Genomic DNA, 20,127 nt, shown 5'->3' with positions numbered 1-20,127 from the left:
GGTCAGGGATGATGGGAATTGTAGTCTCAAAACATCTGGAGGGCCGAGGATGAGGAAGCCTGATCTGAAGGGCCGAGTTTGCCTATGCCTGTCCTAGAACCAGAAATAGTTCCTTGCTGGCCAACGTAAACAGCAGGAGAGGTCTAGGAGCTAGGAAGTAACTGCCAGGGGGGAGAAGTGGACACTTGGAGCAACAGCTCAAGAAAGGGGGAGTACATTCCATGTCTCTGTGTATTTCTGTTGTTGTTGTTTGAAATAATTTTTAATTGGCTTTTATATATACAGAGTAATAACAAAATTCTTTATAAAATCAATCCATGAGATTTTCTGAATCTTGTGACTCCCCCCCCTTAACATGGATCCTAGTAACAATTTTTTTACCAATCTACATATCAATATATTCTCCATAATTCTCATTACTATAAGTTATGCATAAACCTCGTCGCTTTACAAGTGATTCTTAAGTCCAGCTAACGTTAATTTGCTTACAATGTTCCCTTAGGTAGATTATTAGTTTTCCCCATTCTTTTTTAAAGTCCTTATCTTCTTGATTCCTGAGTCTCCCGGTTGATTTTGCCATCTCGGCATAGTCCAGCATGTGGATTTAAATAAAAGAACTGGAAGACGCTCTCCGCGTCTCAGATCTCACCGGGCAGTTAGCCCAGTGAGCTGTTGAACGGCACCCTCGCGACAGATATATGATACAATAACAATCCATTTATTCTTGCATAACCCACATATAAACCAAGACACTATTCTTGCAATGTTAACATGAATGGTCGTGGTCCTAAGAACCGTTTCTGCTTCTTTCTGTTCTGTTAGGTCCGCCTGGAGTGGCCTACGGACCTGGCAGTCAACCCGATGGACAATTCTCTGTACGTCCTCGACAACAACGTGGTATTGCAGATTTCCGAAAACCACCAAGTGCGAATCCTGGCAGGGAGGCCGATGCATTGCCAGGTTCCGGGCATCGACCACTTCCTTCTCAGTAAGGTGGCCATCCATGCTACCTTGGAATCGGCCACAGCTCTGGCCGTCTCTCACAGCGGCGTCCTGTACATCACGGAGACGGACGAGAAGAAGATCAACCGCATCAGGCAGGTCACCACCAACGGGGAAATCTCTCTGGTGGCCGGCGCCCCGAGCGGCTGCGACTGCAAAAATGACGTCAGCTGCGATTGCTTTTCCGGCGACGACGGCTACGCAAAGGACGCCAAGCTCAACGCCCCTTCCTCCCTGGCGGTGTGCGCGGATGGGGAGCTGTACGTGGCTGACCTGGGGAACATCCGGATCCGTTTCATCCGGAAGAACAAGCCGTTCCTCAACACGCAGAACTTGTACGAGTTGTCCTCGCCCATCGACCAAGAGCTCTACCTGTTCGACACCAGCGGCAAACACCTTTTCACCCAGAGCCTCCCCACCGGAGATTACCTCTACAACTTCACCTACACCGGAGACGGGGACATCACCCTGATCACCGACAACAATGGAAACCTGGTCAACATCCGGAGGGATTCCACCGGGATGCCGCTCTGGCTGGTGGTACCCGACGGGCAGGTCTACTGGCTGACCATTGGCACCAACAGCGCCCTGAAGAGCGTGACAGCCCAGGGGCACGAGGTGGCCATGATGACCTATCACGGCATTTCTGGCCTCCTTGCCACCAAGAGCAATGAAAACGGGTGGACGACGTTTTATGAGTGAGTATTTTGTTGGGTGTAACAGAATCCCAGATCGCGTTAAGAATATTGCCATCATTTATTGCACCAAACAAAGGCCATGGCGTCATCCATCAGTCGCTACACGTACAGTAAAACCACAGCCAACGTTAAGGAGATAGGAAGAGCTTCTCTGAATCAGACCAAAGGCCTGTGTAGTCCAGTGGCCAAGCAGATACTCTTGAGAAACCCACAGAACACTATGAACATAATAGGCCTCTTCCATTGTTGCCATCCCACAGCAGTAAACATGGGCACATTGTCTTTTTGGGATGTGAAAGTTCCAGATAGCTACCAAAGCTTTAATAATAATGATGGTGATGATGAGGATGAATTTCATTTATAAAAAGATAGAGTAAGAAAAAAGTGAGTGAGAATGAAAAACATACCACTACATTACCATACATTAATATAAGGTAAAGGTAAAGGGACCCCTGACCATTAGGTCCAGTCGTGACCGACTCTGGGGTTGCGGCGCTCATCTCGCTTTATTGGCTGAGAGAGCCGGCGTACAGCTTCCAGGTCATGTGGCCAGCATGACTAAGCCGCTTCTGGCGAACCAGAGCAGCACATGGAAACGCCATTTACCTTCCCGCCGGAGTGGTACCTATTTATCTACTTTGACGTGCTTTTGAACTGCTAGGTTGGCAGGAGCAGGGACCAAGCAACGGGGGCTCACCCCGTTGCGGGGATTCAAACCACCAACCTTCTGATCATCAAGTTCTAGGCTCTGTGGTTTAACCCACAGCGCCACCCACATCCCTTACATTAATATACAGATGTGCATATTCTTATTATCCTAATACACATATATAGTTGTACCTTGGAAGCTGAATACCTTGGTTCTCGAACAAATTGGCTCCCAAATGATCAAAACACGAAAGTGAGTGTTCCACTTTTCGAATGATTTCCGGAAGCCAGACATCAGGCGCAGCTTCCGATTGGCTGCAGGACGTTCCTGCAGCCAATCGAAAGCTGCACTCTGGTTTTCGAACAGTTCTGGGAGTTCGAACGGACTCCCGGAATGCATTCGGTTCGAGAACCAAGGTATGACTGTAATTGTCAGTAGCCTGATATATTATCAATTATCATTGCATTCATCCAAATAAAGTCTGCTCAGGTGGCTATCAAAGCTAATGGCTGCTGTTAGACCACCTCCCCATCCTCGGTGAATTTACCCTCTAATCCCCTTCTGAAGCCATCAAGTCCAGTGACCGTCGCCATATCTTCCAGCAGCGAATTCCCATGAATTAATTTTGCCCCCTTGAACTTACTTCAGGGTGTGGAGTTCTCCCCCAACTCCTCCCCTTTCTGAAACCATGCACGCAGCACAGAGCCCCCACCTTTTCTGGAGGATCGAGGGGGCCAGACTTTGCGTGGGGTGCCCTCTGAACATTGGGGGGCCGGCCCCCTAAAATATATATTGGGGGGTCCCACATTACCTCAGAGCCCAGGAGCCAGTGTCCTTGGGTACAGCACAATCTGAGGCATAATGGAGGCCCTAGCGCAAGCCTGAGAGGTTTGGGACAAGGACCGGCCATGTCAAGCTGTCCTAAACTCCCAAGAGATTTGTTTTACTGAAAATTGCATTTTGAACCTCATCCCATTTTCCAAGGCCTGCAGCACTGCCAGTAGCTAAAAGTTTAGCGAGGCAGTTCAAATTGGAGGATATGGCCCCTTTTCCCTTTCTCCCAAACCCCCGTGTCTTGAAAAAAAAACACAACTGATGCTATTTCTGCTTCCTAGTCACCGAACGTAGCAGTATTTCAAGGTGACTCGTTTCCCACCGATTATTTAGCTGCCAAAGGTTGCTGAAAGCAGAGGACCTGGGGGGATGGGAGCTTCTGAGCAGGCATTTCTGGAACCAACTGCCTCCTTTCCGCGCCAGTAATGTGACAAATGACGGTGTCGGATGTTCACAAGCAAACAATTAGGTCTCATAAGCACCAAATACTGCATTAATTCTGTGCAGTGAACCGTGGCTAAATGCGTTTCCATTTGGGGATGGATGGCCCTGGTTTCCTTTGTCAGCCTCATAATTGCCACCGTGATTGTAAAGGCTGGGGTAGCTCGGTCGGACAGCGGCAGGTTACATTAGGGGGGGTGATGAATTCATTGCCGGCGCCGGCTGCTCGGAGCCTCCCTGCGTCACGGCGTTTGTCCTTAATTCTGGTGCAAGTCGGAGCGTTAAATGAACATGAGAACATTAGGGTGTGATGGATCCTGAATCCTTTGGACTGTGGAAACAGGGCACAGCCAGCTTAGCTGTGGGATGAATTGACTTGCGAGGATTTGTCTCCCTACAGATAATAATTAATAATAATAATAATAATAATAATAATAATAATAATAATAATAATAAATTTATTATTTATACCCTGCCCATCTGGCTGGGTTTCCCCAGCCACTCTGGGCGGCTTTCAACCGAATATTATAAACAATACAGCGTCAGACATTAAAAACTTCCCTAAACAGGGCCGCCTTCAGTTGTCTTTTCAAATTAAAATAGTTGTTTATTGCCTTGACATCTGCTGGGAGGGCGTTCCACAGGGCAGGCCCTCTGCCTGGTGCCCTGTAACCTTATTTTCCTAGGCTACCTTTTCAAACCGAATTATGTGCCTTCATAGAGGTGGAAATGAGCAGAGATCGCAATACGTTGACACCCATCCGTTTTACCCAGTTTTCAGAACAGATGTTTTTGGGGGAATGGTGGTGCTTTTGGTTTGTCTGTTTTGATTTTAACGATGCAGTTGCTGAACGGGTCTTCTGGACGCTCTTTTCAGGGGTTTTCTGTAGGCTGCCCCAATTTCCAGCTTCCCTGGGTTTCCTCACTTACGAAAGGGCACACAGAAAAAAAGATAAATTCGTATCTGAAGAAGTGTGCAGGCACACGAAAGCTCATACCAATGACAAACTCAGTTGGTCTCTAAGGTGCTACTGAAAGGAATTTTTTTATTTTGTTTCGACTACAGCAGACCAACACGGCTACCTACCTGTAACAGAAAAGGGATGTTACAGAAAGGAGAAACTTGGTTTGTTTCTGTTTAGGGGATTCCCAAAGTATGAAGAGGGGTTGTTAGTATAATCAAGCCTGCAGGATAGCTCAGTTGGTAGAGCACGAGACTCTTAATCTCAGGGTTGTGAGTTCGAGCCCCACGTTGGGCAAAAGGATTCTTACATTGTAGGGGGTTGGAGTAGATGAACCACGTGGTCCCTTCCAGTTCTATGATTCTAGGATTTCACTCAATCAGACAAATCAGTTATGCTAATAATTAATAATAATTTTTTTATTTGTATCCCGCCCATCTGACTGGGTTGCCCCAGCCACTCTGGGCGGCTTCCAACATATATAAAAACATATACATAAAGGTAAAGGGACCCCTGACCATTAGGTCCAGTTGTGGCCGACTCTGGGGTTGTGGCGCTCATCTCGCTTTATTGGCCGAGGGAGCCGGCGTACAGCTTCCGGGTCATGTGGCCAGCATGACTAAGCCGCTTCTGGCGAACCAGAGCAGCACATGGAAACGCCATTTACCTTCCCGCCAAAGCGGTACCTATTTATCTACTTGCACTGGCATGCTTTCGAACTGCTAGGTTGGCAGGAGCAGGGACCAAGCAACAGGAGCTCACCCCGTTGCGGGGATTCGAACCGCTGACCTTCTGATCGGCAAGTCCTAGGCTCTGTGGTTTAACCCACAGTGCCACCCACATCCCTTACATATACATAGATATAAGCTATTCGGATTTTAGGTTGCAATTAATTTTAAAAAATGTGTAAAAACAGTTCCTTAAAGGCTAGAAATGTCCACACTTACGGACCTGCATTCATAGAACACATCTAACTCAGCCCTTTCAATTTCAAGCCATTTTGGCTTTTGCTTCATCTGCCCAGATCAGCAGCATCTTTGAACATCTTGTGCCATTTTTCCATGCGCAACCCTTGAATCAAAACCGCTCTCTCGCAAGCTGAGAATTCTGCAGATTCAAAACTTAACCTGTCGAGCCGTGTGCGAATTGGGGCCCAGGCGTGAGAGGAACTCTGCTGCAAAGCAGTATGGAAAGCCCTAAGACATCTTTAGGAACAGCAGGGCAAAGCGGGCATAAGAAGGTGGAAGGAAAAGTTGCACAAAGTGTTTGTTAAAAGAAGCATTCCTGTGTGGCCAAGAGGAACAGCGGCAGCAAACTCTGTTCAGAATTTGCGTTCGCACATCCTCCTCGGTAGCAGAGCAGATTTTTGTTTCTGGGCGAGAATATTTTACACCTCATCTGCCACTAATTAAAAAATCACCGTCAAAAGAACATCAGTCGCTCCAGCTATTCACCTTTCTCCACAACATGCAACCTTTTAGCAGCTACTGGGGATATACTGTATTTTTTCCATGTGTAAGACTAGGGTTTTTTCCTAAAAAATAAAGTCAAAAATTAGGGGGCGTTTTATATTCTGGGCCATCTGCCCCCATTTTCCCAAATCTGAGTCTTATACATGGGGGTGTCTTATAGACGGAAAAATATGGTAAGTGAGGTCATTACCTGGTAAGCAAACAGCAAAGAAGCAAATATGTGCCACTCTCTGAAGCAGGAACTCAAATAAATAAAAATAAAAAAGAGGTTGCTCTGATGGTTTGCAGCAACAGTGATACTATTTTCTTGTACTGCAAGGCTTAGGTCAGATGGCAGCAAGTTAAAACCCAATGCTTTGGGGTGAAGGTTCCTGTCTCTCTCTATCTCTCTGTCTGTCTCTCTCTCTCCTCCTCCTCCTCTGTTTGCTATTCATGCATCTCCTTCCTTTCCAGGTACGACAGTTTTGGCCGCCTCACCAACATCACTTTCCCTACCGGTCAGGTCAGCAGTTTCCGCAGTGACACGGACAGCTCAGTGCATGTCCAGGTTGAGACGTCCAGCAAGGATGACGTCACCATAACAACCAACCTCTCAGCCTCAGGTGCCTTCTACACCCTCTTGCAAGGTGAGCTTCAGATCTGCTGGACGGGCTTTGTCTGGTTTTTTTGGTTTGGTTTTGTTCTCCTTTAGCCCTGCCCTTTACCTTAAGGTCCCAAGCCAGGTTTCAGCAATAAAGCGCATTATTATCAACGCTATGGTACACCTGCATCTCCACAACCGGACGCCTTCATCTGCCCCAGCTGCAACAAAACATGTCTCTCCTTCAGTCTCTACATCCACAGCAGAAGCTGTAACTCTCCAATGGTTTGACTTCACCCCTGAAGGTGCATTCTCCCATTGTCTCTGCAGACCTTCCAATGTCCCTATTTTCCGGGGACAGTCGTGGATTTACAGAAGCCATCCTGGTTTCTGATTTGATCCCGGAATGTCCCGCTTTTTTTAGGACATCCCTATTTCCATCAGAGAAATATTGGAGGGTATGGAGTTATCTGACCCCCTAACCAAGGGGATAAGTAGCTATACAACCTTTAGAAGACATCTGAAAGCAGCCCTGTATAGGGAAGGTTTTTTATTTTTAATGTTTTATTGTGTTTTTTTATATGTTTGAGGCCGCACAGAGTGGCTTGAGCAGTCCAGGCAGATGGGATGGGTATAAATATTAGTAATTATTATTATTGTTGTTGTTGTTGTTGAATAAAAAGGTAAAGGTAAAGGAACCCTGACAGTTAAGTCCAGTCACAGATGACTTTGGGGTTGCGGCGTTCATCTCGCTTTACTGACCAAGGGAGCCGGAATTTGTCCACATACAGTTTTTCCAGGTCATGTGGCCAGCATGACTAAGCCGCTTCTAGCACAACAGAACACCAAAACCAGAGCAGCGCCCGGAAACGCCTTTTACCTTCCCGCCACAGTGGTACCTATTTATCTACTTGCACTGGCATGCTTTCAAACTGCTGGGTTGGCAGAAGCTGGGACACAGCAACAGGAGCTCACCCCATTGCGGGGATTCGAACCGCCGACCTTCTGATTGCCAAGCCCTAGAGTCTCAGTGGTTTAGACCACAGCGTCACCCATGTCCCTTATTATTGAATAAGACATCCCTATTTTCATTAGACAGGTGTTGGAGGATATGAGACAGACAGTTGCCACTCAATATAAACCAAAAACAACAGTTGCAACCAAAAAACAATAACCAAGGAAAGTGTAAAAACAGTTCCACATATAAAACATTTCAAAAGAATTCTGTATACAAGAGCAGTTAAAAATAGTTTGAGCAAAGTGCACTTGTTGGAAGAGGGAGGTCTCAATAGGCGCTGAAAAGACAACAAAGGCAGCTCCTCTTCAGTATGTAATGAGAGGGAATTCCAAGCAGGAAGGGGCCACAGACCTCCTGATAAGATGGTTATCAGCAGGAGCCCTCATGCAGCGTGCAGTGATCAATTGGGCAAGGGAGTCCATTTATTTTATTTTATTTTATTTGTATATGGCCTCCCTTGCCTTTATTTAAGATACAGTCAGATACATTGTTTAAATATGTGATAATATAATGGAAAATGGAGATTTTCAGCAGGTAAAGAACAGCGGCCATTTACTTGAAGCTGTAAGATCCAGATGTTCAATCTACTTTAAAACGCAAGTTTAATTGAACCAGTTACAGAAGGTTGTGCCGAACAAGGTCTCCAATCCGGAAACTGTCCCATCTGCTGAGTTTGTGCCCTTTGATTTCAAGCAGGGGTGCTCAGCTACTAGCACCAAAAGCATGTGTAGGCAAACTAAGGCCCGGGGGCCGGATCCAGCCCAATCGCCTTCTAAATCCGGCCTGCAGACGCTCCAGGAATCAGCATGTTTTTACATGAGTAGAATGTGTCCCTTTATTTAAAACGCATCTCTGGGTTATTTGTGGGTCCTGCTTGGTGTTATTACATGAGTAGAATACAGTGGTACCTCGGGTTAAGTACTTAATTCGTTCCGGAGGTCCGTTCTTAACCTGAAACTGTTCTTAACCTGAAGCACCACTTTAGCTAATGGGGCCTCCTGCTGCTGCTGCCGCGCCGCCAGAGCCCGATTTCTGTTCTCATCCCGAAGCAAAGTTCTTAACCTGAAGCACTATTACTGGGTTAGCAGAGTCTGTAACCTGAGGCGTATGTAACCTGAGGTACCACTGTATGTGCTTTTATTTGAAATGCATCTCTGGGTTATTTGTGGGGCATAGGAATTCGTTCATTTATATTTTCAAGATATAGTCCAGCCCCCCCCCCAAAAGGTCTGAGGGACAGTGGACCGGCCCCCTGCCGAAAAAGTTTGCTTACCCCTGACCAAAAGGAACGCGAACCGAATCTGCAGAAGGGAAAGGGAGAATTAAACTGTATGCAATTTTCTAGGGTGTAGGGGGCGCGCCCCCCTACATCTTTCCACCTCCTCCTTCCTACAACTATGAGCTTGCTTGAAGGTCTGGTATGAATCCCTTTTCGGGGGCCGGGGTGAGCGTTAATGTAAAGCCGAAACTATTTCTGTAACTTCCCCAGGGTCTCGGAGATAAGTCAGGCCATTAACACAAATTCGTTCAGATAACGAATTGTCATCTCGCTCTGCAGCTATTGGCAAGGGCTGGGAAGGGCTGAGCGGCACAGACTGGATTATGCAGCAGGAAACAGACCTCATCATGGTAATCCCAGCACCATGAGACCCCCATAACCTGGCGCCTTCTAATGCTTTCCTTTGCTGATTGGCGCGCACTCGCACCTAATTAAGAAGCGGAGCCCTTGCCAGGCCTGTCGTGGTACTGCAGCTGTTTTCTGTTGGGGGTTCAGCCTGCTTCCTTGCTTGCCAGCTCTTCTCACAAGACAAAAGTCTTCCAGTGTCCTTGCTGTTGTTATCATAGCATAGAGATCGTCATCGGGGACAGGGAATGGGGTCAGGACAACTTCATGCAAACAAACAGCCCAGCTCTGCACCAAGGAAAGCCACATTGAATTTATATTCTCATTTATTCTGTGCATAATACAGTGGTAAAGGTAAAGGGACCCCTGACCATTAGGTCCGGTCGTGGCCGACTCTGGGATTGCGGCGCTCATCTCGCTTTATTGGCCAAGGGAGCCGGCGTACAGCTTCCGGGTCATGTGGCCAGCACGACTAAGCCGCTTCTGGCGAACCAGAGCAGCGCACAGAAACGCTGTTTACCTTCCCGCTGGAGCGGTACCTATTTATCTACTTGCACTATGATGTGCTTTCGAACTGTTAGGTTGACGGGAGCAGGGACCGAGCAACGGGAGCTCACCCCATCACGGGGATTCAAACCGCTGACCTTCTGATCGGCAAGTCCTAGGCTCTGTGGTTTAACCCACAGCGCCACCCGTACCACTTAATACAGTGGTACCTCAGTTTAAGAACAGTCCTGTTTAAGAATGATTCTGTTTACAAACTCCACAAAACTGGTAATTGTGTCCTGATTTGAGAACTTTACCTTGGTCTAAGAACGGAATCTGCTTGTAGGCGGTGGGAGGCCTCATTAGGGAAGCGCCCCTCAGTTTAAGAATGGACTTCCGGAACGGATTAAGTTCGTAAACCGAGGTACCACTGTACTTGGATTTTTGCTAAGGCTGTGATCCAGATAGAAGAGAAACGCTTGACCCTCCAGATCAGCCTTTCTCAACCTGTAGGTCCCCAGATGTTGTTGAACTACAACTCCCATCACCCCTAGCTAGCAAGGCCAGAGCTCAGGGATGATGGGAGTTGTAGTCCAGCAACATCTAGGGACCCACAGGTTGAGAACCGCTGGGACTTCCCATCCCATCAGCCGCAGGGGGTCAGGGTTGATGGGAGCTGTGAGTCCAGGAACAACAATCTGAAAGTGACCACATTGGCAAAGGAGATGGAACTGTTACCTGCCCTTTCCGCATTATATTACAGCCCCATAAGTTTCCCTGTCATGTAGACAAATCAAGCCCATTTCTAATTGGACCAGCCGGATTTTAGAAGCGTTCAGATGTCTGGCAAACGCTGGGAAGGGAATTTAGCGCCTCCTCATGAGTCTAATTAAGCCACAGTAGCTGCTGCTCGGGGCTCTTCGGGGAATTAATTGATTTGCTGAGATTTATGCATCTGGGGGTGAGGGTCTAATAATTGTCTTGTGGTCAAGCATCTCCCTGTTCGGCAGCTCAGCACAACTATAAAGGTACATCATTCTAAATCAGCACCAGCTCCAGGACTGGAGAGCGGGGTGGGTTGGGCAAGGCAAACCCCGTAGTTTCACCTGGAAAAATCACAAATGCCATGCAATGTAAAAAGAAAAGAAAAGGGTAAAGCGATGCATATTGGGGCAAAAAAAAATCTTAATTACACATAAAACGCATGTGAACAGGCAGCGAGACCTTGGGCTTTTTAACAGCAACCTGAGAGACTGAAATTTAACAGGGGATGGAGAAATGTATAGCTTCACCTACTGAATTTCTGCCTGTTTTACAGCTTGTTAAAGGCACAAGAGCAGTAATAAATAACTCTGAGACAATTCTAGCAGTTTGAAAAGCAGTTTGAATACTGCTTTATTCATATAACCTGAAACTAGCAATTGGTTGGGCACTAAATAATTCTCCCATATTAATTCTAATAATGAAAAAGCAACACAGGAAAATATTGTTATAGAACCCTAGAAAATATTGTCACAGAACCCTAGAAATTAAGAAATGGTAGGATTTTGGTGATTTGGGAAGTGAAGGGGGAAATACTAGCTGCACAGGAATTCTTGAGCTAGCCTATGCAAAATGACTTGGCCAAGCCTGGGGTCCAGTAAGAAACAATATGGGGCCATTGAGAGCCATTGGCAAGGCAAGATGAGTGTCCTGCTCTTTTGCCCTGAGGTGTAAACAGAGACTGGGTGTTTGGAAGGTTGCCAGGGTAACTGAGTGTAAGGTGACAGGAAAAGAGAATTTTTAGGAAGGTGTACTGGGAAGAAGAGGGACGTGGGTGGCGCTGTGAGTTAAACCACAGAGCCTAGGACTTGCTGATCAGAAGGTTGGTGGTTCGAATCCCCGCAACGGGGTGAGCTCCTGTTGCTCAGTCCCTGCTCCTGACAACCTAGCAGTTTGAAAGCACGTCAAAGTGCAAGTAGATAAATAGGTACCGCTCCGGCGGGAAGGTAAACGGCGTTTCCGTGTGCTGCTCTGGTTCGCCAGAAGCGGCTTAGTCATGCTGGCCACATGACCTGGAAGCTGTACGCCGGCTCCCTCGGCCAATAAAGCGAGATGAGCGCTGCAACCCCAGAGTCAGCCACGACTGGACCTAATCGTCAGGGGTCCCTTTATCTTTACTGGGAAGAAGAAGGAAAAAGAAAGACTTAGATTCATCTTGGGCAGGTTGGCTGAAGGCTGGCTGGGTGAGATGCTTTTGACTTCAGGGCTGCACTGCAGTAGCCCCTCTTGAAATGACCATGCTGTAAGAACTGGACCCCCTCCATTCAGGCTGAAGGTGCAAATAGGTGGATAAAGCATATTTCTTAAAGCAACGACAGTTTCTGCCGTGTCTTCAGTTCTCCAAAGGAACACAGAACTTGGGAGAATGCCTGGAACCCCATGATCACTTGCCACCGCTCGGCAGAGAGAGAGGCACCCAACATTTGTAACAATATCTTATACCGAATCAGAATATGGTTCATCTAGAGATGGCTAGCTAGAGATGATGGCGGTCCGATAACTGGAGACCCACGTTTGGGAAACCCTGGTCTACGCTGACAGGCATCACCTCTCCAAAGTCTCAGGTGGAGGTTTAGAATAGAATAGAAACTTTATTCGCCTCAGCCAATGGCCATAGCAGCAAGAGAACATTACAATATACACAGAAGAAAGTGAAAATTAAATAGAAAAGCACAGTTTAGTGTCCTGAGTCAACAGTCAGATAATGGACCTTATCCGTATCCCCAGGTGGAGCTTTCTTCCCAACCCAACCTTGAGGTGCAAGGGATTAAACCAGAATAGCAGCTGCTCTGCTACTGAGCCTACAGCCCAATTCTTCTTCTTCCCTGGTTTAAACTTCATGGTTTTGACCTTTAAAGCCCTATGCAGCCTAGGACCCACGTACCTACGGGACCGCCTCTCCTGGTATGCCCCACGGAGGACCTTAAGGTCCACAAATAACAACACTTTGGAAGTCCCGAGCCTCAAGGAGGTTAGATTGGTTTCAACTAGGGCCAGGGCCTTTTCAGTACTGGCCCCGATTTGGTGGAACGCTCTGTCACAAGAGACCAGGGCCCTGCGGGACTTGACCTCTTTCCGCAGGGCCTGCAAGACAGAGCTGTTCCGTCTGGCCTTTGGTTTGGACTCAGTCTGACCCTTATGTTTCCCTCCCCTTATGGTCTTGATTTATCAGCTACTTTAAAATGAGGCTGCATTTTAAATTGCATTTTAACCTGTATTTTAAATTGGTTGTTTCCCCCCCCTCTCTTTTTCCCCTATTATGTTTTTACTGTGATTTTATTGGTGTTAGCCGCCCTGAGCCCGGCTCTGGCCAGGGAGGGCAGGGTATAAATAATAATAATATTATTATTATTATTATTATTATTATTATTATTATTATTATTATTTACATGACTTCAGCAGCTGAGTTTCAGCACTCTGGATCACTCTCTCTCCTCCCCCCATCCTCTTTCTTACAGATCAGGTGCGAAACAGCTATTACATCGGCGCAGATGGCTCCCTGCGGCTCATCCTGGCTAACGGCATGGAGGTGGCCCTGCAGACTGAGCCTCATCTTCTGGCCGGCACAGTTAACCCTACGGTGGGGAAGAGGAATGTCACCCTCCCCATTGACAATGGTCTCAACCTGGTTGAGTGGAGGCAGCGCAAAGAGCAGGCCAGGGGTCAGATCACCGTCTTCGGGCGCAGGCTGAGGGTGAGTGGGAAAAGCTGTGCATTGTAGGTTCAGTCCCCAACGTCCCCTTTACCACCATGAGGAATAAGAAACTGGTATTGATGCTTACTTATTTGTTGCGTTCCCAGCCCAACAAGCTCAAGGTGGCATGCATACATGCCGTAGTTTCCCCTTTAGTCCCCACACAACAACCCCTTAAGGTAGGTTAGGTTGATAGGCAGTGCGACTGGCCCAGTGTTGGATTTAGGTAAAGGTAAAGGTACCCCTGCCCGTACGGGCCAGTCTTGACAGACTCTGGGGTTGTGCGCCCATCTCACTTAAGAGGCCAGGGGCCAGCGCTGCCCAGAGACACTTCTGGGTCACGTGGCCAGAGTGACAAAGCTGCATCTGGCGAGCCAGCACAGCACACGGAAACGCCGTTTACCTTCCCGCCAGTAAGCGGTCCCTATTTATCTACTTGCACCTGGGGGTGCTTTTGAACTGCTAGGTTGGCAGGCGCTGGGACCGAGCAACGGGAGTGCACCCCGCCGCGGGGATTCGAACCGCCGACCTTTCGATCAGCAAGCCCTAGGCGCTGAGGCTTTTACCCACAGCGCCACCCGTGTCCCACGGTTGCCAGTGTTACCCAGCGTTGGATTTACGTATAAGCTAAACAAGCTATAGCTTAGGGCCCCACTCTCTTGGAGCCCCCCCAAAAATTTATTGGCTTCCCCGGGTACCATTTGCCCTAAAAATACATTGCTGAGCATCCTTCCTATACAGTCACACCTCGGGTTACATACGCTTCAGGTTGTGTCTTTTCGGGTTACGGACCGCCAAAACCCAGAAGTACCAGAACGGGTTACTTCCGGGTTTCGGCTCTCGCACATATGCAGAAGCGCTAAATCGCACTTTGTGCATGCGCAGAAGTTCCGAATTGCAACCCACGCGTGCACAGACGTGCTGCTGTGGGTTGCAAACATTAGGACCAGAAGAACCCTTGGAGTCACACAAAAGGAGACACACACACACACACGTTTGCATCATGCCTTGTTCACGGACTCCATCCTTCTGGTTTTCCTAGCCCACTGTTCAGTGTCTGTATCCTCTTCCAGCACCTCGCAGGCCAACACCTTTCAATGGCCCTCTAGTTGTCATAACATTTTAGACCTCTAATTGGTCCTATGGCTATTACAGATTGATCAGCCCCGCTCTTCAGCAGCGTTAAAAATCCATAGCCAGCAGTCACTCGCCGGACACACACACACCCTTGGATCGAAAACGCTTGCTATACTACACCGCTTCAGATAATGCTACAACCTTCGCACAAATGCAAACTTCCGTAAATAGTGGTGCAAAAACGGCCCGTCGCTTAGGTTGCACAGGCTGGTGTCTTTGCAGTCTGATACATTCACTTTGGTTATTTAACCTGGGACATGCTTAAAACAGGAGGTCTGTCTCTGGGATTCTGGTGGGGAGACAGCAAAGGTGGTTGTCACAATGACAGATTGCACCATAGCTCCCAGCAGCACTACGGAGATTACCTTGCCAACTGTTAAGCTGCGGCTTGGCTAAGTAGAGTGTCCTAACCTTGCCCCTACAACCTTTCACATGGTGTACAGTCACGCTGCAGAGAGCTTGCTACACTCCACATATTTGGTGCTGAAATTTCCGCAGTGGTCGTATGATTTTTGCCTTGCAATTGTGACTCATTATGCCCGGGATATGAGCTCTTATTACAAGGGGCCATTTGCTTATCAAACATATCTTTCCCTTCCTTCCAAGGTAGCCCAGGCTAGCAAACGCATAAGTGACGCAACAATAAATTAAAATAAAAACTCAGGGAAATTAAAAGCAATCACACGCTCCCACACCTTATAATTGCAAGATTACTAGCAATGGTAGATTTCAGCCATCAAATGCCTAGCTGAACGTAGCAGGGTAGAATTCTGTCCCAAGACCACATTCCTAGCATGTTCTCACTCCTATCTCAGTGACGTCTCCCCTGGCTTGGTCTTGTCCACAGAATGGACAAGGATCTCATGGAAATTAAAAGCAATCACACAAGGACAAGGATCCCCAAGGATGTGCTCTAAGGGCTTCAGGCCCGTAGGCAGACCAATTCGGTGTTACAAAGATATCTGCAAACAGTTCTGTCGACTGTCAGCTGAACTCCTACCTTAAAACGTCTTTGGGGCCAAACCACATTTGCACTGAGAGATTTGTGATTTCTTAACATCCATCCATTCATTCATTTATACTTAATATACCTGAGCTGCTGGATCTCCAAAAAGTGGGTTGTTGTTTTTTTAACTGAAACGCAGCTATAGATGAGTTGTTAATTTTAATAAAGAAGTAGTTGAGGACAGAGCATAAGGGTCTTAATCTCAGGGTTCAGGTCCTACGTACTTTGGGCAAACTGATTCCTTTGTTGCAGGGGATTAGATTAGATCAGGGTTATTTGTGGGGCATAGGAATTTGTTTTCCAAAATATAGTCCGGCCCACCACTTGATCTGAGGGATGGTGGACTGGCCCACGACTGGAAAAGGTTGCTGACCCCTGGATTAGATTATCCTTATGGTCCCTTAGGTCCCTTAGGGACGCGGGTGGCGCTGTGGGTAAAACCTCAGTGCCTAGGACTTGCCAATCGTATGGTCGGTGGTTCGAATCCCCGCGGCGGGGTGCGCTCCCGTCGCTCGGTCCCAGCTCCTGCCCACCTAGCAGTTCGAAAGCACCCCTAAGTGCAAGTAGATAAATAGGTACCGCTTTATAGCGGGAAGGTAAACGGCGTTTCCGTGTGCTGCGCTGGTGCTGGCTCGCCAGAGCAGCTTCGTCACGCTGGCCACGTGACCCGGAAGTGTCTTCGGACAGCGCTGGCCCCCGGCCTTTTAAGTGAGATGGGCGCACAACCCTAGAGTCAGACACGACTGGCCCGTACTGGCAGGGGTACCTTTACCTTTTTATGGTCCCTTCCAACTCTATAAGTCTATGATACAAGAGTGAGGTTAACCACTGAATCATAGAATCATAGAGTTGGAAGAGACCACAAGGGCCATCGAGTCCAACCCCCTGCCAAGCAGGAAACACCATCAGAGCACTCCTGACATATGGTTGTCAAGCCTCTGCTTAAAGACCTCCAAAGAAGGAGACTCCACCACACTCCTTGGCAGCAAATTCCACTGTCGAACAGCTCTTACTGTCAGGAAGTTCTTCCTAAGGTTTAGGTGGAATCTTCTTTCTTGTAGTTTGGAACCATTGCTCCGTGTCCGCTTCTCTGGAGCAGCAGAAAACAACCTTTCTCCCTCCTCTATGTGACATCCTTTTATATATTTGAACATGGCTATCATATCACCCCTTAGCCTCCTCTTCTCCAGGCTAAACATGCCCAGCTCCCTTAGCCGTTCCTCATAAGGCATCGTTTCCAGGCCTTTGACCATTTTGGTTGCCCTCCTCTGGACACGTTCCAGTTTGTCAGTGTCCTTCTTGAACTGTGGTGCCCAGAACTGGACACAGTACTCCAGGTGAGGTCTGACCAGAGCAGAATACAGTGGCACTATTACTTCCCTTGATCTAGATGCTATACTCCTATTGATGCAGCCCAGAATTGCATTGGCTTTTTTAGCTGCCGCGTCACACTGTTGGCTCATGTCAAGTTTGTGGTCAACCAAGACTCCTAGATCCTTTTCACATGTACTGCTCTCAAGCCAGGTGTCACCCATCTTGTATTTGTGCCTCTCATTTTTTTTGACCAAGTGCAATACTGAGTTCAGTAGTGCTTACTCCCAGGTAATTGTGTATAGCAGCCTTTCCCAAACTTACCACTCGCATCACTACCACTCACATCATCCCAGCACAGCCAGCACAGCCTATTGTCATGAATGATGGGAGCTGATGGGAGTTACAGTTCAAAACATCTGGAAGGCTCCAACTTGAGTAAGGCTGGTGTATAGGATTGCGGCCTTAATTCCTCTATTCAGCAACTGAGCTGCGTGTGAAGATTCGTTTTATTGTCCTTCCTGTTCTCTTGCTGTGGGTGACCAGCAACTAAATTTTACTCAGGAGCAGAACCATTGAAATTAGTGGATATGACTAAGTTAGGTCCATTCATGTCAGTAGGTGTTCTTTGCTTAAAATTTGATTTGAACAGCATCCAGGGTCTTGGAACTTGTCAGAGACCCCTTGGAGTTGCTTGCAAAAAAAGAAACTCAAATCCAGAAATTGTAGCCCTGAAGAAGACTTGGTTGCTTTGCAGAGCAGCTCACCCTCCAGCTTTCTGTTCAGTACTGATGCTTCACTCTTTCCCTTCCTCTGCTGCAGGTACATAACAGGAACTTGCTGTCGTTAGACTTTGACCGCGTGACGAGGACAGAGAAGATCTACGACGACCACCGCAAGTTCACCCTGAGGATCCTTTACGACCAAGCCGGCCGGCCCACGCTTTGGTCTCCTAGCAGCAGGTTGAACGGGGTCAATGTAACTTACTCCGCGGGAGGACATATTGCTGGGATCCAAAGGGGAACCATGTCGGAAAGGATGGAATACGACCAGTCTGGCAGGATTACATCCAGAATCTTTGCCGATGGCAAATCTTGGAGCTACACGTACTTGGAGAAGGTGAGGGATGCAAAAAGATGCTGCTAAACTTGTAGCCTGCATAGAGTCATAGAATTGTAGAGTTGGAAGGAACCCCAAAGTCATCTAGTCCAACCCCCTGCAATGCAGGAATCTTAGCTAAAGCAGCTTTGAACGCCACATCCCTCAATTTATGTTTTCTCCTAGTCCTCATTTTTACTCGCATTTAATAATTCTAGCAGCTCATGTACTAGCTCAGGTACTGACCCTGAAATTCAGTCTTAAGGAGCGTAGTCTTGGGGATTCTGGAGTTGGTCGCAACAGCACCACTCCCATATCCCACACAAGCCAAGAAGACACCAGCCCGCTTTGTCGACAAGTAAATCCACATTGCTCTTAATTCTGAGCATAGCAATTCCCTCTTCTCATGGAATTCTGGGCTGTTTAGCGTTCAGCGGTGGAGTTTAACAGGGGATTTGGGTTGTTTCAGAAACTGGATCTATCAATAATAGAGTCTTGTGGCTCCTTAAGGACTGAAAAATTAATTATGGCACAAGTTTTCATGGACTAGAGCCCACTTCGTCAGATGATAGTGGACTCCAGTCCACAAATGCTTATGCCATAATTAATTTGTTGCTATGGTATCCAGCTAATCCAAGGGTTTACAGTTGTGCAACAGAATTTTCCCTGTCTCTCCTCGCCCCACCCGGTGCACCCCCTGGAGCAGATTTGGGCAAGGCACTGAGAAAAGAGAATGGGGGAAGAAGCTCCATTACGCAGCAGTAAATGAGTTTCCCCAGCCACTCTGGGCGGCTCCCAATCGAGTGTTAAAAACAATGCAGCATTAAATATTAAAAACTTCCCTAAACAGGGCTGCCTTCAGATATCTTCTAAAGATAGGATAGCTGCTTATTTCCTTCACATCTGAAGGGAGGGTGTTCCACAGGGCGGGCGCCACTACCGAGAAGGCCCTCTGCCTGGTTCCCTCTAACCTCAATTCTCGCAGTGAGAGAACTTCCAAAAGACCCTCAGAGGTGGACCTCAGTGTCCGGGCTGAACGATGGGGGTAAAGACGCTCCTTCAGGTATACTGGACCGAGGCCATTTAGGGCTTTAAAGGTCAGCACCAACATTTTGAATTGTGCTTGGAAAAGTACTGGGAGCCAATGCATGTCTTCTTTGTTCAAGGAAATGGCATACAACTCAGCAACCCTTCCCACTAGTTCATACCCACATAGAGCAATTGCCAGGACTGCTGGCCCCTGCCTTCCATCCCCTCCTAAGACTTCTCCTTTCCCAGATATTTCCCAAGCAGTCTCAAACTGTGTCTGCGCGCCTCCGGGCTCTGTTCTGCTCTCCTCGTTGTTCTGCACCTTCTTGGAGACCAGGGGGAGGAGAACTTGTTGCATCCAGCGAAGGAGACTCCCACGAGTCTTGAGCAGTCCCTTGGCCCCACCCCCTTCCTCTGCTTCAGCCACAGAGTCTGAACTGCTCCCTGTCACAGGCTCCTCCTGCTCACTGAACCCTGTTGTCCATTCAGTATCCAGCACCTCTTCCTAATCTTCCCCTTCTGACCTCTCCTCTGCATCCCACCACAAACCCCTGGGTTCTGAGCCCTCCTTCTCTGGGGCTTCCCTTAGGGGTTCTCCAGCTGGCTCCTCCCATCACTCCTGGTCGTCCAGCCAGGCCCTGACATCCACCAATTTTTTTATTACAGGGGCACCAGGAGGAAGTAAGCTATCAGTACCACAGAATAGGAGACTGCAAGGCGTTTTCCGATGTTTCAGTCTTCAAGTGTACTTCCCCTGCCCTGATTACAGAAATTTCAGGGGGAGGGGGCACTATTTCTAAAAGAGGCAGAATTGCAAATGATAATTAAAATTAAAATAATGGACCAGATCCAACTCAACAAATCCTGCTACCAAAATTCTGCCAAGGGACAGTAACACCCAAAAAATTAGTACACCTGGTGGGGGGTCATTCCGCCTGGCAAGCTGATGGAGCAATTGCCATAGCACTACACTGAATGCCCCCCAGTGCCAGTAAAGAATTTCATTGCTTGAGAAAGTTCAGATTTCCAACGGCTGTAAAATGA

The 20,127-nt window shown here is 47.8% G+C and overlaps 1 protein-coding gene across 9 annotated transcripts in view; it reads left to right on the top strand.

Annotated features, from left to right (window-relative positions):
• Positions 1 to 20,127, top strand: part of TENM4 (teneurin transmembrane protein 4) — a 680,333-nt gene that overhangs the window by 648,277 nt on the left and 11,929 nt on the right. For all 9 annotated transcript variants that reach the window (XM_053385165.1, XM_053385169.1, XM_053385167.1 and 6 more), the window contains 4 exons: positions 823 to 1,700; positions 6,512 to 6,684; positions 13,267 to 13,502; positions 17,779 to 18,075. In XM_053385165.1, the coding sequence (XP_053241140.1) occupies positions 823 to 1,700; positions 6,512 to 6,684; positions 13,267 to 13,502; positions 17,779 to 18,075 (1,584 nt within the window). The remainder of the gene's footprint in view (positions 1 to 822; positions 1,701 to 6,511; positions 6,685 to 13,266; positions 13,503 to 17,778; positions 18,076 to 20,127) is intronic.

The sequence above is a fragment of the Podarcis raffonei genome, chromosome 4 (assembly GCF_027172205.1).
Source record: "Podarcis raffonei isolate rPodRaf1 chromosome 4, rPodRaf1.pri, whole genome shotgun sequence".
Lineage (NCBI taxonomy): Eukaryota > Metazoa > Chordata > Lepidosauria > Squamata > Lacertidae > Podarcis > Podarcis raffonei.
Note: the sequence above shows the minus strand (reverse complement) of the source record. Positions and strands in the feature narration are given on the sequence as shown.